General features: G+C 34.4%; 1 protein-coding gene across 1 annotated transcript in view; it reads left to right on the forward strand.

Annotated features, from left to right (window-relative positions):
* The window catches only part of LOC114337084 (homeobox protein Nkx-2.1), a 173,538-nt gene that overhangs the window by 63,398 nt on the left and 91,997 nt on the right, over positions 1–18,143 (forward strand). The window contains exons 4-5 of the mRNA XM_050652684.1: positions 2,564–2,724; positions 10,417–10,512. Of these exons, the coding sequence (XP_050508641.1) occupies positions 2,564–2,724; positions 10,417–10,512 (257 nt within the window). The remainder of the gene's footprint in view (positions 1–2,563; positions 2,725–10,416; positions 10,513–18,143) is intronic.

Here is an 18,143-nt window from a genome sequence, read left to right on the forward strand (position 1 = left end):
CATCCACCCTTTCTTCGTCCCTTGTGGCAGGGTCTCTCTTGAGGCCCCGCTTTTCCAGGATCAGTTTTTTATACTCCGAGAATTGTAAGCTGTCGGCTCTGTGACCGGACTTTACACGTAAGGCAGAAAGTCGCCTCACTACTTTAATCTCGTGCCAAGTGCCCCCTTGCTTTGTCGGTAGCAGGAGTCCGATTTGTTTTTTCCCTTGCAGTCGGTTTTACTATGTCCGAATTGCAGGCATCTGAGGCACCGCTGAGGCACATGCAGACTCTCTCGTATCTTGCACGACTTCCGGCCAATGGGTATATGTTCTCTTTCCAGCGCCTTTTTGGCTGCTGCGATTCGGACTGTAACGGTTGTATTGCCTTCTCCATTTTCCCATAGAGACGTCGTTAGGCTGCCTGCTGCCGGAATACCTCCAAACCATCTTCAGGATTTCTTCCTTTGTGACATCTCCGTCTATATCAAATATTTTCACCTGGTCCTGATAGCTCCGGACATCTTCTACTGTGTTTCCCTCCGTGCGGGCCACGATAGTCTTCTTCAGATGCTCGGCTTGTTCTTTTTCTGCCACTTCGAGGTTGAGGTCCCCGCCCCTAGTCTTCTTAGCGTTTTTGACGCTAATCCCCTCCTTCCTCGTGTCTGCGCTACCCTTAATTAGCAACTCGGCGTAGGATTTTCCACCTCCCTTTAAAATTAACTTCTGCGTCCCCGCGTTCGTACTCCTCAGTGAGAGATGGATGTCCATACCCATGAAGATTACTTTCAGGATTTGCCTGATGTTCCTACTTCTATAGCCCCCCATTATTAAGAGTAATGGGGGGCTATGATAATATAATTACTCTGATATCCAGTGTCTCCATGTCTTCCCTCAATTTCAAAAGAATTGCCAGTAGTCTCTTATCCCTGTCACCCATTTCTCTACAGGAGCCATGAAAATAGTCTGACGATTTCCCCTGTTCTCTTCCTCCTGACCCTTTCTTGTAATTGTGGTCATAGTATTAAGTTAAAGGTACTTAACCTCTCCTGGGCTGTATGTACCTCCTGCACATACTACCGGCTTTTCCCTTATTAGGTCATGGTACCTTTTCCCCTCACCGGAAAGTCCTTGTTTCATGACCACTACTAAGTCGTCTGCAGATTTATTCCCTCTTCCCGGTTTGGCGACCGCATATAGAAATTTTCTTCCCATTCGACTTTATTATAATGTCGTTTATTTTTTCAAAGCCTCTTTCACCTGAGTTCGGGACCGTTGCGATCATTTCTATCTCTCTTTCACTAAGTTTTACGGGGAAGAACTTTCGAAGTCCATCGGTGTGGACATACTTGCCGTCTCCTTAGTCCTTCCTTCCTCTCCGGTTTTCTCCACTTTCTATCTCGTTTCTCAATGCTACCGAGGGTGACTTGTCTGAAAGTGCTCTCCATGTCTTCGGTGACACTGTTAAGGTTTATAGATCATTCTTGATCTCGACCTTCGTGTTTGTATGGTCAGACATTAGTCTCACTAAATTATTTGTAACTCTCGTTTCTCCGTAGTCTTATGTCGGAGTTCTCCTCCTTCTCTCTAGATCTTTTTCCCCAAGTGAGGAGCTCCTTTGCAAGGTTGCCTCTCCTGGAACATCCGTCTTGGTCAGGTCCCTACCCCTGACCGAATATCTTCTAACCGAAGACCCTCTTCTTCCGAAGATTATAGTATCCTCCTTCTTATTTTCCTACTTGCATTTTGTTTCCTTCACTACTGATGTTGATGTAGTTGATGAAGTTCCATATCATCTCATTCATCCATAGTTTGTTCCAGCTGGACCACCACTGATTACTCACTCCAATGTCTCCGGACTAAAAGGGATACTAAAGCTATATTTTTGTGGCATCTTAATATAATTTACTATTCCCAATAAAAATAGTAAATTACTTCATGGAGTTAAATTAAAATTAAACTTAAAAAAATTCACAAGTAATATTGATTACTTTGCATAAAAAGTTTGATGTAAAATCTTAGGAGGGGGGTCTGGCGCCTTTGTTTAGATATTAGGTTGGCGCCTTTTTTAGAATTTGGGTTGGCGCCTTTTTCATGAGCCAGTCCGGCCCTGCCCCCACCTTCCCCTATATCTATTCATTCGGATCCCGTACTATTTTATTATTTAGATATTATTTTGCTTTTTATTAATTTTTATTTTATTTAATTAATAAACTTTTTTATTAGATAAGTACCTACTTTACAATGTTGAATGATAGAAACAATAGTTCGGCTCATTCTGTTTATTTTGATTCACTGTTTCTTTACATTATTTTTCTGTTTCAATCTCACAAGTTGCTTTTTGGGGAATGTTAAGTAATACTTAGGTATTATTGTTTGTGACCGAAATCTTTGAAGCAAAAATTGTTGATTGACATAATTAAATGAAAGTATGGTGTAGACTAGGAATAAAAGTTCCCTAAATTATTTTCCTCATTTTCTGAACAAACTCCAAACCAACAAAAAGATAAAAAAAAACCAAACTTTATCCCAACTGCAAAAAGTAAGCAAAAGCAAAAAACCCCCTAACAGGAACATTAAATTTAGTTTCCAGATTGATGGGCAGCACGGCAACAGCAGCGAACATGGGTCACGGCCTAAACAGCGGCATGCCCGGGCTAGGCGCGTGCGCAGTCTCCGATTCCAAGCCCATGCAGTTTCCGTTGGCGCAACGTCGGAAAAGGCGGGTCCTCTTCACGCAGGCACAGGTAAGTGCGACGTGGTGGCTCTCCCGCCCACTTTCGAACTCTTCTTGTTGCTTTTTATTGTAGACGGGGCGAATCCAGCCGTGAAACTTTCAAATAAATGAACGTGGAACGGCCATCGGCCGTCGGTATAAAACTAAATTAGATTCAATCAGTCTAGTAATTTCGGCAGCTCGATTTTTTCCATCTCTATTGCGAGAGTAATTTTAGAAAACAGGATTTAATTAGGAACTAAGTGGGTTAGTGAAGGTTTTAAAAATATGTGCATCAGTCCAAATTTTGAGTATTTAACTGCTTACGGTAAGATATTCAATTCTTAGTAAACCTATTTCGAATTCTATAGATTACCAACCTATTAATTTTTACTTTAGTATGCCTGCATAGGTACTATAGGTACCTACAAGTAAATATCTAGCAATTCTTCTTATTTTCATATGCTTCTGATTGGCGGTAATAAAATATCTATCTATTCAAATATTATATAAGATCATGGGATTATTAGTCTGATGACTGTTTTGTGAGAAACTTCCTGGCTGAAAAACTTAAGAGAGTGGTAGATATAGTTGCAGCTCAGTGCCTAGATCTTTTTAGAGCAGCCGCCAATAAGGTACGGATAGCTGTGATGATAGCCAACCTCTGATAGAAGAAGGAACTACAAGAAGAAAAAGACTGTTTTGTAAATTCCGTCTTTCATTTCTTTGGCAATGTTTTAATTTCTCCATATTGTTTCATTCAGGCATCTTGCGGCTTTTTGCTCCATTCACGTGATCTTCCACTTCTGTTTCGAGCTTTCCGTAGCTAGGTAGTGTGATGCCTAGATATTTAAACTCCATTTAGTCTTTATCTAGTCTTTTTTGTTTAAACTTTTTCTATTAGGTATCTCTCCCTCCAGCTCCAATTTACCTATATCTTACTCTTACTAGATTTACTGTTAGGTACCTATAATCATGCATTTTGTGTTTTTTCTTTGGGAAATTATTATGTTGAATTTTCATGCTTTTACACTAAATTGGTGCAGCATAAGATATAAAAAAATCATCTTCACTTTGACAGATTAGTATTGTGTCGTCTGCACACCTAGAAGATTATTTTAAGTTGTTTTTCGTCCATTTGGTATCCTCTTTTTGTATCATTTTTTTTATTTTTAAACCATCATCAGGTTGAACAATAGATGGCTCAAGGAATCCCCCTGTCTTATCCCGTTGTCAACTTCAATTGAGTCAGTTAGTTCTTTTCTACTTTTGCTTTTATTGTGTTGTCCTGTGTCCTGGTAGTTATTTTCGATCGTTTTGATGATCCCTTCCGTAAAATAAGTGATTTCTCTTGCACTTGCGTCATTATAAATATAGCGTCGGTGCCATGATCTTCCTGACCCATTGTTATTCCCATTGTTATTCTTTTGCTAACATCGCTTTGGTTGCATTATAATATTATGTAATTTCACTTTATCACTTTGGTTGTTAATGTTAGTGTAAGTAGTGTTTGATAGGCTAATTTCTCTGTAGTTCTCCGGTCTCCCTTGTTGAATAGAGGCACATATTAGAATGATCTTCATTCTTGTGGTATTCTGTTTTGTTCTATAATTTTTGGATTAGTTTTATAGTATTTTGGCCAGATCTGGTCCTCCGTACCTACTTTAGGAGTTCGTTCGGTATTCTGTTCTCTCATGGTGATTTTCTATTTTTTAATTTCCTTAACGCTTTCGTTACCTCTCCCTATCTCCCTCCTCAATGTTTATTTAAGCAACTTTAGCAAATAAAAATCGAACGTAATCAGCCTTGACCAAGCATGTTTCCTTCTGAATGTATCTCGTTTTATTTAGTTCGCTTATTTCTTTTCTTTGTCCTCTGATCATCCTCCATATTTTTTTGTGTAGAAGTCATTTTCTATCAAATTTGAGAAGCTTTCCAGTATTCCATTTTTATTTTTCTGATGAAAGTATGCATTTAATTTCGATTTCCTTTAGAGTGGCTGTATGTTGTGTTCTGTATTGTAAAAAGTCGTTCTCTTTTCTTTATTTCCTCTCTAAACCATGGGGGTTTTGAGTATTTCCTCGCTGTTATCGGTTATCGCTTTCTATTTCATTCTCAGAAATCTTTTTTGATTTTTTTCTGTATAAATAATCCACCTATACCTATACCTATCTGTGTTGGTTGTAACAAAATCTATCATAGAGCTTTGTCAATGGGTGTTATTGAATGTAGGTAGGTACCTACCTATCTTTTTTTTGGTCTTTGTGGTCAAACAACTTGGTGTTTATTCTAAGATCGCTATTTGTGTAAAAGTTTATCATCGGTTCTCCATTTTCGTTTTTATTAACATTCTCATTATATTTTTGCTTAATTCAGGATATTGCTTGGTTGCTTATTCGAGCGATTAAATTCTGCAGCATTATTATCTTCTGAGTTGATCTACTATCTACTACAAATTGTAATTCGTCATAAAATGTTTCCCTTATTATTTGAGGCTTGTTTTCTGTGGAATATACTCCGATGATGTTCAGGTCTTCCTTCTCCATTTTATCTTTGTTGGTACAATACTTTCTGATACGTTGGTATTGACACGATTGATTTTGGTATATTTGGTGTATTAGTAAGGGTGTAGTGGGAAGGCGCTAATTTACATATTACGGCGCATCTAAAAATGGTCTAAGAACCGTCTTTAAGTTAGTGATTGGTTACTGACATTGAAATTTTATTACTGAGTATTGAAATTATTTAATTGTAAGGCGTAAAAACTTCAAATTTGGCTTCTATCTATACCTACAAGTGCAATAATATGCAAATTAGTGCCATCCATAATATGACTAAAGAAAAAAATAAGAGCAAGGAGAGAAAAATATCTGGAATAAATATACGATTATATGTTACACTTTTGAATAAGTAGGTACCTACATTGAAGGATCATATTTGTTTAAAATTATTATTATGAAGTTTTATTATACTTTCATACGACGCGATTTCGTTAAGAAAAAAATTTAAGGCTGTTTTATCGGTGCACCAAAACCTAGGGACAGTGTTTTCTCTGTTATTTACCGACATAATGTCTCGAAATTTGGACACGTTGTTCAAAATTATGTTGCCTTTAAAATGATGGTTTTACTTTTTTTATTTTTTTGAAAATTCTGTTGAAAAATTAGATTATAATGTTTAACGTTCTATTATAACCAAACTTTTTACTCCCATCACTTGAAAGAGTTTTTTTTTCTGTAATCGTTGATTTTTTTTTCACCTTTCTGTGTCCAGTAATAATCGAGAAAAGCGTGTTCCAACTTTGAAGAAAATTTGCTAAAAATATTGAAATCTAATAATGAAACGAGTTACGCAGCATTGGCGCTTAGTTTCATCGTTATCGCCTTCGTGACGACAAATCTCATGAACGTACGGTCAGTCGGTCAGTTCGCTTGAATTATTAGAATCCATTTCCAGTTATTCATTCTTGTATTTTCTTCATCAACTTGCTTAGTGTTTACAGTTTACAGTATTCTTAGTTATTTTGAAAACATTAAACTTATTTAGTTTACGGGTATTTTAAGTACATAATATATTATTAGTTTAGTGGTATAAGTTACAAGTTCTTTAGTTTACGCGTATTTTTAAGTATTATATTAGTTTAGGGATATAGGTTGACAAGATAAGAAATGAGTCCCAGGGTGTTTTAAAATAAGACAGAAAATTATACTACTATCCACGATTTGTGTTTTATTCATCAATTGGATACTTTTTTTATGTAACTGCAACCTATAAATATATTAAAATAATGTATATGTTACCGGCCAAACCCGATTTCGGGACAAACTAGTTTGGCCTAGGCCAAACTACTTTGTCCTAACCGCCTAGGATAAGCTAGTATGACCTAGGTCAAACTAGTTTATCATATCACGCGTAGGCTAAACTAGTTTATCCTGATATAAATAAACACACTTCAGGCCAAACTAGTTTAGCCTAGGCCAAACTAGTTTATCCTGATATAATAAAGATTCACACTTCAGGATAAACTAGTACGGCCTTCTTCTTATTCTTCTTCTAGTGCCTATCCGTTTCGGATATTGGCGATCATCATGGCAATCTCTACTTTTCTCACTGCTGCTCTGAAAAGACTTTTAGTGGTTGTGTTGAACCACGTACGTAGATTTTTCAGCAAGGTGTTAAATGAAAGCTTATAATCCAAGGATGGTACTAAAAGTTAGGAATTTGACCTAGGCTGTCTGTCTGTCGGTCTGTCCGACCGCGAATATAACTGCTCCGTCACTATACCAGGTAGAATGACAAATGAGGTGTCAAATGAAAGCTTATAATCCAAGGATGGTACTAAAAGTGACAAAATTGACCTATGCTGTCTGTCTGTCGGTCCGTCCGACCGCGAATATAACTGCTCTGTCACTATACCAGGTAGAATGAAAAATGAGGTGTCAAACAAAAGCTTATAATCCAAGAATGTTACTAAAGCCCAAACTAGTTTGGCCTGAAGTGAGCGTCTAGAACCGGAAGTCCTAGAACAAAGGACCCCGCAGAAACTTTATGGGAAATGGCTCTCTGTCAAATGCTCTGAAACTTAGGATTGTGGTAATTCTTGATGTGTAGAACAAAAGACTCCATGGACGCGTAGCTCCAAAAAATCATAGTTCTAAGATATAAGCCTCTGAAGATATAGGTATAGAGAGGACGTTTGAGTTGGAATAAATTCATTTTCTCGAGAATGGGCGACTCTGGAGATAAATTACGAATCAGGTCAATTTTTATTTTTAAATTATAATTTTTGGCATATATATCATACTAGTGACGTCATCCATCTGGGCGTGATGACGCAATCGATGATATTTTTAAATAGGAATAGGGGTCGTGTGATAGTTCATTTGAAAGGCTATTTAATTCTCTATTCACTAATATAAACATCAACATAATAATTTATACAGGGTGCCCAATTTTTTTTTAATTAAATTAATTGAGACAAAAAGAAGAATGTATATAATTTATTTAATTCGAAATACATTTTACTGCTGTCAGAAAACAGAAAAAAATGTTTATTTGATAAATAAATATTGTTTTTTGCTTAAATTCAATATTGAAGCTGCCACCCACCTACCTCTTAGCAGTTTGGACATTTAATTTAAGCGAAAGGCAATGTTTATTTTTCAAATTAACATTTTTTTCTGTTTTCTGACAGCAGTAAAATGTATTTCGAAATAAATAAATTATATAGGTACATTCTTCTTTTTGTCTCAACTAATTTAATTAAAAAAAAGTTTTGGCCACCCTGTATAAATAATTATGTTAATGTTTACATTAGTGAATAGAGAATTAAATTACCTTTCAAATGAGCTATCACACGACCCCTATTCCTATTTAAAAAAATCACCGATTGCGTCATCACGCCCAGATAGATGACGTCACTAGTATGATATATACGCCAAAAAATTATTATTTAAAAATAAAAATCGAGCTGATTCGTAATTTATCTCCAGAGTCTCCCATTCTCGAGAAAATGAATTTATTTCAACTCAAACGTCCTCACTGTACCTATAACTTCAGAGGCTTATATCTCAGAACTATAATTTTTTGGAGCTACGCGCCCATGAAGTCTTTTGTTCTACATATCAAGGACTACCAGAATCCAAAGTATCAGAGCATTTGACAGAGGGCCATTTCCCATAAGGTTTCTGCGGGGTCCTTTCTCACCTTTAGTACCAGCCTTGGATTCTAAGCTTTCATTTGACACCTCATTTGTCATTATATCTGGTATATTGACGGAAGAATTACATTCGCGATCGGACGGAAAGACGGACAGACAGCCTCGCTAAGATTTCTCACCTTTAATAACATCTTCGGATTAAAAGCATGTATTTGACACCTCATTTTTCATTCTACCTGGTATAGTGACGGAGTAGTTATTTTCGCGGTCGGACGGACCGACGGACAGACAGCCTAGCTCAAATTTCTCACCTTTGGTACCATCCTTGGATTATAAGCTTTCATTTGACACCTTATTTGTCATTCTACCTAGTATAGTGACGGAGCAGTTATATTCGCGGTCGGACGGACCGACGGACAGACATCCTAGGTCAAATTTCTCACTTTTAGTACCATCCTTGGATTATAAAGGACGTAATTTGGGAATTCCCCGCATGTAAAAGTCCTTACATGTTCGTCAAATTACTTTCGACTCAGCTAAATTAGTGTAGGCTAGGCCGTACTAGGCGAAGGATTTCCTGGCTGAAAAATCTACGTACGTGGTTCAACACAACCACTACAAATCTTTTCAGAGCAGCAGTGTGAAAAGTAGAGATTGCCATGATGGCCGCCAACATCCGAAACGGATAGGCACTACAAGAAGAAGAAGAAGGCCGTACTAGTTTATCCTGAAGTGTGAATCTTTATTATATCAGGATAAACTAGTTTGACCTAGGCCAAACTATGTGACAAAAATGTGATAATTCTTTTTAAAATATTATCCACGATAAAATCAATCTAACAAGGTATTCCCGACAAAACTAATTTGAATGGAGAATAATGCATTTTGTTGTCATTAAAATACTTGTCCGCCGGCGCCACTGAGTAAAGATCGAATTGTCGGTCGCACTCCCTACTTCCAATCAATTTCAAGTAGGGAGTCACGTGTGTGGTGACGTAAGCAGTCTACGAAAGTAAGTGATACGCCCACTTAACATTGCAATGTGCTTCAACTGATAAAACAGCCTTAAAGCAAAGACCAGTTTCCGTTTCCGATTTACTTTATTAGCTATCCTTGCGAGTTGCGGTGATATACCTAGTAGATGTAGATACAGTAAAACCTCCGTTAACTTAACAGAAATAATTTCGGTTAAAAATAACATTGTTTTTGTATTCTTCTTGTATAAATTACATAGTATTCTTGGTCAAAGTCTTTATTAAAAAATACTACTAAGTAGATGTAATAAAAAACATGTGTGGTATATATTTAAATAATTGCTTTCTTTGGTTATATGGAAGCAATGTTGACGATGTTGACAAAATAACATCGAATTGTTTCTGTTTTTCGATAAAAAATTGTTTTTAATTGACGAAATTATTGAAATTGTCAGCCGTTTCGGCTAAACGATGTTTCGGTTAACGGAGGTTTTACTGTACCTACTTACTTTTAGCACTACAGCGAGAAAAAGCAAATCCTATCTCAGTTTTAATAGCCTTCAAGGTTTTGATCCCTTTTTATTACTTAATACCATGCAAATAGTGGTTATTTTCTTGAAGTATAATCTTTTTCTTCTTCTTCCTTGGCTCTACTATAATGCTAAGTGAGTCTTGTCCGCGTTTACTATTTTCCTCCACCCTTGCCAGTCTTATACAACGCTATCCAATTGTTGCAGACCCATCTTACTTTATACGTAGATCATTCGTTACTGCATCCTTTCATCTTTTTGTTGGTCGACCAACTGACCTTCTGCCATCGGGTCTATCCCGGAAGATTGTATTTAGTAGTCTTTTGAAGTTAAATCTGTTTATGAAAAAATTTGAGCGTAATTTTCTTAATGATTATTTTTAGTCAATATCTCTGTCCGATATTCAAATAGGTATCTACCGATATTTTTTAATGTATCCCTATCACCACGTCTTTGGAAACTATTGTAAATTCATGACAATTTTTAGTAAATGAACAAAAAAATTTAAGTTTAAAGTAGATTACGTTATAACTAACGAATTTATTGTTTTTCTTACATAGGTGTACGAATTGGAGAGGCGGTTCAAGCAACAAAAATACCTATCAGCACCGGAAAGAGAGCATCTAGCATCCTTAATACACTTAACACCAACTCAAGTAAGATTATTTTATTATTTATAATACATATATTAAGATTTTTAACTTAAATGTAGTGATGCTATTACTATAGTACGGGAAAATGGAGTACTTAAGGTTTAAATTGGGATTTAAAAAAAATCTGTAACTTTTAAGGTCTTAAAATAAGACAAAAATATCATTAGTAACTATTTATTAATATAATTTAAATTTAAAAAAAGTCAAAGTTTTTTTATTATATGAAAAAAACAGAAACTAAAATGTAAATTGCCCCATTATGCCCGTCGTATAGGGTAAAATGGGATACCAAATTGAAATCAAGAAAGGCCTATTGACAAAATTCGCATACAAGTACTACTTCATCATCCTTATCTTCTACACCTGCACATGAATTTTTAGCCCATTTAAGGCAATTGGATCAGCTTATCCATCCTTCTGTGGAACTTGAATAAAAGTTTCCTCAGGATAGGACCAGTCAGTGTCATGATACTATGTCATAGTATCATGAGTCAGTGTCACTATCTTCGCCTTCTGAATCTGACTCTACCTTTTTAGTTTTATTCAATTGCGATTTCTTACTCGTCTGTGATTTGGTTTGATCATCGGCTATCTTACTTGGTGTGGTAAAAGGGTAAAGATTACCAAGAGGTACGGTAAAAAGGGTACCCCATTTTACCCTACCTATTGGTGCCCCATTTTGAACAAAAGAGCAGATTTTGATATTATGACCTGTTTAAATTATTACAAGTTTTTATTTTTTAACATAATGACAAACGAATACTCTACAACACATTCACTGTTAATTGGAAGTATTGATATTAATTAATTAATTGTTTTAGTAATACTAACGATGGATTATTTTTCGGCCGATATTATAACTTGGTTAACGAAAAACGCACATGTAGTACTCTTCACAACAATCGACTAACAGGTAATTATATCTGCTTTATGACAGAAGCCGTAAACAGGCGTCTATAATATAATTTCATTAACGTCATATAAATGGAGCGAGTGATATTGAAAAAGAAGGGGTATCCCGTTTTAGGCAGCTACCCCGTTTTACTCGCCTTTCCCCTATACGGACTACCCCCAGAATGTGCCTACCTATGTATTAGGTATTCGCTGTGTGCAAGTACTTGGAGGGGATACGAGAAACGATCGTGCCAGAATAGCGGAGAAATATTGCAACTTTCTTAGCATATTTCTTAAATAATTCATATTGTCAAATTGACGTATATTTCTGTCATTGAAGAAAATGGGATTTTGCAAATGTTGTGTTAAGTATATCTCAATTGTAAAAATTATATGTTGCTCCACAATATTAATATGATATGCAATTATTAAAGTGAATTTAATTAATTCTATTTTGCTTGTAGTACTGCATTTTAATAATTAATTTTGTTTGCAACATACCTACAATGTTTACTTTTTAATAAAATAACCTCAATCTTACCTTTTCTTCTTATTCTTTTTTGGGCTATGGCCTTGACAATTATCCAGTAACCAGGACTTATATAATTGGCCAATATAGGTAATTAATGCCTGGTTGCACCAACAGATCTTAGGCTTAAGACGTGCCTTAAGTTCAGCTTACAAGACATACGCCTTGCACTATTGAGTCTTAGATCAATTTTCAGCTTACCGCAATGGATTTCCACGTGGATTGCATCTTAAACTTAGCAGTGAAGACGTGATAAGACAGCCGAGCCCCATCTATAAGCTGAGCTTGGCTAAGCTGGAGCTTAAGATTTGTTGGTGCAACCAGGCATAATTGTGCTAAAAATGTTGCTGAGCTATGAAACCATGTCGCTCTTCCGAACCTGCACGGTCCCAATAGTGTGCATATTTCCAACTAAAATAGTAAATTGATATGACAAAGTATTAATTTGTAATACTAAAATAATAATTCCTCTGATTTATGCGTTTAATTTAGGTATTTTGTAAAGATTTTTGAAGTTATACTTCTTTAGGCGCGATTGAGATTGAGGGTGAATTTATATTAATCTGCACGCATGCGCACACCGACAGTATGGTATTAGTCGTTATACGGGCTCTGATTGGGTGTTGAAATGATCTGTCAATAATAAATAATTGTTCAATATGAAGGTAAACAAATGTATAATATATTAGTTTTATTGTTGTGAGGACAGAAACAAAAAAGTTTATAATTGTAGTGACTTTTAAATAGTTTTTAAAGCAACAGGTACGTAAAAATTGTAAATGTATCATAGGTACCTACCTAAGTATTTGAACCTACCAAAATACATAGTATGTAATAATTTTATTTACATAATTTGATTACCATCAAAATTTCTATCAATATTCACCTAATATATTGTTTTCTTACTCTATGTTTTGTTGTATTTTTTCAATTCTAAATCATTTCAAATTCAAAATCAAAATAATTTGATTTAATTCAAAAATGTCAAAAGTTTAATCCGTTTAGTTAGTCGATCTTCGCACATAATGACACATTGTCTCCGTGACGAAGCGTTTAATGCGAATGAACCCCAATACAACGCCAATACCAACTGCGCTGATAAGTTGGTTCGAATCCCAATAAAAACTTTTATTTTTTTATCTTTTTTATACATTTTATGATTGTAAGTATATTTATTATATAATTTTATTTTCAGAAAATACGTATTTAGTTAAAAACATTTCCGACAATTAATGTTCAGAAATCATTTGTGGCATTTTTAATGTGTTTGTGTGTGTTTTATTCTTTTATTATTTTAATTTTTGGCACCGTTTTAATAAAAATGTTTGAGAAGTAGTAAGTATAAATTAGTTTAATATTTAAATAAAATATAAATAAAAAGTGTATTAATTTCGTTTATAATCCTATAATCATATAATAGAAGTATAACTTCTTACGTGCGTACAAAGTACACACACATTCTTTTTTTTTTGTAGGCACTGTATACTGTATAAACAACAAACAACACAATAATCGTTTCTCAGGAGGGTTTGCACACAATGAGGAAAATGTTTACCATGTGAATAAAATGCATAAATCAGAAGAGTTTTTAAATATTATTCATTTTACAAATTAATTAGCAGGTATTACCTACCTGCCTATACTTACTTTGTCCTAGTAATTTACTATTTTAGTTGAGAGTGAGCCACAAAATTGGCTTATTCCCAACTAAAATAGTTAATTTACCTAACATTTTTCCAAAACAGTTTATTTATTGTTTGATTTTTGATTTGATTAAAAATCATTCCATTTTTCTAAAAATTTTTATCTGTGCAATATCTAAGAAGTTAAAACAAAATTTAAATTTAAAAATACACGTGTAGGTGCCACGTACATATTTATGCAACCAAAAAAAAAATAAAGATCTCATTCTACACCAAACACTATAGGGAGCATAAAATTATGATTTGATTGCCGAGACCGAACACGTCATTATTTGATGCAAGCAGATAGCGATGTGGGCGCGATGTGTACACGCACGAATAAGTCCTTTCAACTCTTAACAAATGCCAATGCCTTTGTTGGGCCATATCTCTATAGCCATAGCCGCAGGGCTACCAACTCCTCTCTTGCTGCAGATTCGATCCTTTAATTGGAAAAGAATTTATAGCTATTCACTCCCTTTATTCTCTATTATTGTGGATGTGTTTTGTCTTTGATAGCTATCTTACGATGGTAATTTTTTAATTTACATTTAAATAAACCTTCGAATAGAGATAAGTTTAGAAGTGACGTATACACTTAGAAATAGTTTAAGGGAGGGAACCTGTACTTAAAATGAAAGGAAATTAAATCAAATTTGGGAAAATCTGAAGAATACTGTGTAATAAATAGCATTATACACTGGACAAAATTATGGCCATTAACTCCATAAAGTAGTAGTAAAGTCACCAATGAAGAAGTACTACGGAGGATGAACACAACCGCAGATTTAGTCGACATCGTGAAGGGCTGTAAGCCAGTGCCGTTTTATCCATTGGGCGCTTGGGGCGGACCCTTCCTTTTATGGGCGCATATGAAATGCCTCCCGAAGAAGGGTTTCTTAAGGTAGAATTCCGCACCAAGCGACCGAGACAGGAGACCGCGACAGGCGACAGATAGGTTGCGATAAACGATAGTTGGTCGCTCTTCTCGGTCGCGGGCTGCAGAACTGCCCTGATATAATTACATTGAGAGCTGTCGTGGGGAGACCTCGCCTATCTGTCGCCTGTCGCGGTCTCCTGTCTCGGTCGCTTGGTGCGGAATTCTACCTTTACCTGTCGCTAAAATGGTCATATACGAATTGCCTCCCAAGCTCTAAATAAATTACATGCTTCTAATCTTTATGTGAAGGTGAGACGTTGCCACATCTTCGTCCCTTTGTAAATTTTAGGCAAAATTGGTATTTTGTTATTTAATTTATTTTATTTTCAACCTTTATGTATTAAACATTATTGACACTAGGCAGTATTTATAAATTTCAACTAACTTATACATATATAATTAGTTTTATAAATATTATAATAACCATTATTTTTTGTTATTAACCCTCCGTTAGTCGCTAGGATAAACGGAGCATCAACAGTCACTACGGTGTCAGAGACCGACAATTTAAAAAAAAATAGTTATTGCTATAAAATTCGTACAAATATTTTATATTGTGTATAGGAATGACTGAAAAATATTTTTGAAAATGTTTTATTGAAAAACAACAGATATAAAATGAAAAACTGCTTTCATTTTCACTTCCCTCATCGTCAAAATAATTTTCATCGTTGCTAGGAACCATTTCCCATAATTCCATTCCAACGTTTTTGTTCGGCTTCAAAGGACATCTATAAATAAGACTTGATCAAAACTTACCGATAAAATGCAATAATAAGATGCTAAATCTTTACCTGAACTGCAAGTTATTCCAATAAAGTAATAACCACACCGTTAGTCGCTACGGAGTCTTGCACCGAAAATAGCTATAAAACTCGCACAACTGTACCCAAGTAGGTAAGAATTTACACTAACACGAGGTTAGTTGATAGGAAGAGGTACAGAAAGTGGCGATAGAAAAAAACAGTTATTTTGTAAATCCCGAATGAATAATTCTGTCGTCGGTGTGTGACACCGATAGCGACTAACGGAGGGTTAATAATATTTGACAAAAAATACAAAAACATAATAAGTATTTTATAGATTTATTAAAAATAACATCACAAAAAACTTATTTGGAAAATATTTCAAAATGTGTATAGAAATATAAAATTACAAAATATTTTTCCTAAATTTATATGATACTACTTTGACAAATTCTAATCTTTTATTTTACATTCTCTTAATTCTAAAATTTTTTCATTTAGAAAGTTTATTTTTGCTGTACTTTCCGCAACAATTTTTTTTGGTGTCGAAACAGAATTCATTTTAATGTAGGTATTTATTTGAAATTGTAAAATTATATCAATAAAGTTATTAATGTTGGAAGACTTAGACTTGGAATGAAAACTTTCGCATGGGTTTGTGGTTCTTTGTAAGAATGAGTGCTCAGCCCAAATATGTGGAGGAAATGTCGAATTTTCAGATATGTAATTATGCATTAACTGCATTAAGAATTTAAAAAATTAAAATAGATGGTACCTATTTAAATTATGATTTGGCAACATTGTGTCATTAAACAGAGATTAAATAGACAAAATATCAGCCTAAATGATTAACGAAACGGAGGCATTTCGATTGTACCTGGGAGGCATTTCATGTATGAAAATATTTACCTGAAAAAGTGGGAGGCGTTTCGATAACGCCGCCTTTTAGTAATAACAAATTAAAGTCAGAGCTTATTTTACTTCAAATCAGGCCCGAGGCACTATACAATTTTCGGGCCTCTAAATATGATTTATTCGGCTAAATACAGATTTGAAGTTTTGGACAGTTCATACAGGTTGAAGGTTCACATTTTTAAGATACTCAGATACTCAACTAAAACTTTAATTTTAATCGCGGCCTACTGCGAATCCACAAACAGGGTAAATTTTCTATATTTAGCTTCGCGTTGTTAGAGATATCGGAAAAAGTTATTTGAAAAAATACTTCCAAATCTTAATCTAACCATACATACCAAATTGCAAGACAATTCGCGCTTTAAGTTTTTTCAGTAATTGTAGTCAGGACCCTAAAAGTCATCTCAGCTGTGCCGAGATGCATGCCGGGCCAGCTTATTTTAAGTTCTAGGGTCCTGACTACAAATATTGAAAAGCTAAAAGTGCGAATTTTGTCATGAAATTTGGTATGTGGAGTTAGAATAATATTTGGAACATCTTTTTCAAATATCTTTTTCCGATATCTCGAACGCGAAACAAAATATCGAAAATTGACCCTGTGGAGTCGCAGTGGGCTGCTTTTAAAATTTAAATTTCAGCTGAGTATCTTAAAAAATTTCCTGTATGACTGTGCAAAACTTCAAATCTGTATTTATCTTAAATGCGACACACTGTACACCTATACGTCATTTCTTTTTGTAAATAATTTGGTTGTTGAACCATAAAAAGATAGACCGTTCTTGGACAAAAATTTAATGGTTGCTATTATTCGTTGAAGAACGTTTCTCCAATATTCTTTTTCTTGTAAATAACTTTTTTCCATTAACGTTACAATTTGTCCTTCTGTACTACTTCTCTTGACTAACGTACCAATTGAAGAAATATGTTCAGGAGATCGCTCATGTTCCATGTTGAATATCTCCTATTGCTATTTTTCCAGTCATTATACCCATGGAAAGCAGTGGCGTGCTGGAACTTTTAAAGCGGCCCGGTGATTTTATAGAAAAGCGGCCTCCAATCCTCATTTTACCTTCTATTATCAGGATTTTTTATTCATTATTTATAAAACAAAAATATAAATTATTTTTAAATCAAACATAAAACTTGGAATTCAATGAAATTTTTATGAATATGCGCTGTTTTTTATTTAAGAATAAGCAATCTTACAAATAATAAATATTATCACATATATGACAATATTGTTTGTAGTAAGGCAGAAACCATAATTTCCTAAATAAAAAATATACAGTGAGCACGTAAAGGTTGGAATAAATTCATTTTCTCGAGAATGAACGACTTTGGAAAAAAAATCCCGAAACAGGTCAAATTTTGTTTTTAAATTACGACTTTTTGGCATATATATCATACTAGTGACATCACCCATCTTGGCGTGATGACGTCATCAATGATTTTTTTAAATGAGAATAGGGGTCGTGTGATAGCTCATTTTAAAGGTAATTTAATTCTCTATTCAGTAATATAAACATTAACATAATTATTTATACAGGTCGTCCAAATTTTTTTTTAATTAAACTTATTGACATAAAAGAAGAATGTATTTTATTTATTTAATTCAAAATACATTTTACTGCTCTCAGAAAACAGAAAAATGTTTATTCGAAAAATAATCATTGCTTTTCGCTTAAATTAAATTTCAAACTGTCAAGAGGCAAGTGGATGGCTGCTTTAATATTGAATTTAAGCAAAAAACAATATTTATTTATCAAATAAACATTTTTCCTGTTTTCTAATAGCAGTAAAATGTATTTTGAAATAAATAAATTACAGATATTCTTCTTTTTATGTCAATAAATTTAATTCAAAGAAAAATTTTTTTGGACACCCTGTATAAATAATTATGTTATTGTTTATATTACTGAATAGAGAAT

This window comes from Diabrotica virgifera, chromosome 6 (assembly GCF_917563875.1).
Source record: "Diabrotica virgifera virgifera chromosome 6, PGI_DIABVI_V3a".
Taxonomy (NCBI): Eukaryota; Metazoa; Arthropoda; class Insecta; order Coleoptera; family Chrysomelidae; genus Diabrotica; species Diabrotica virgifera.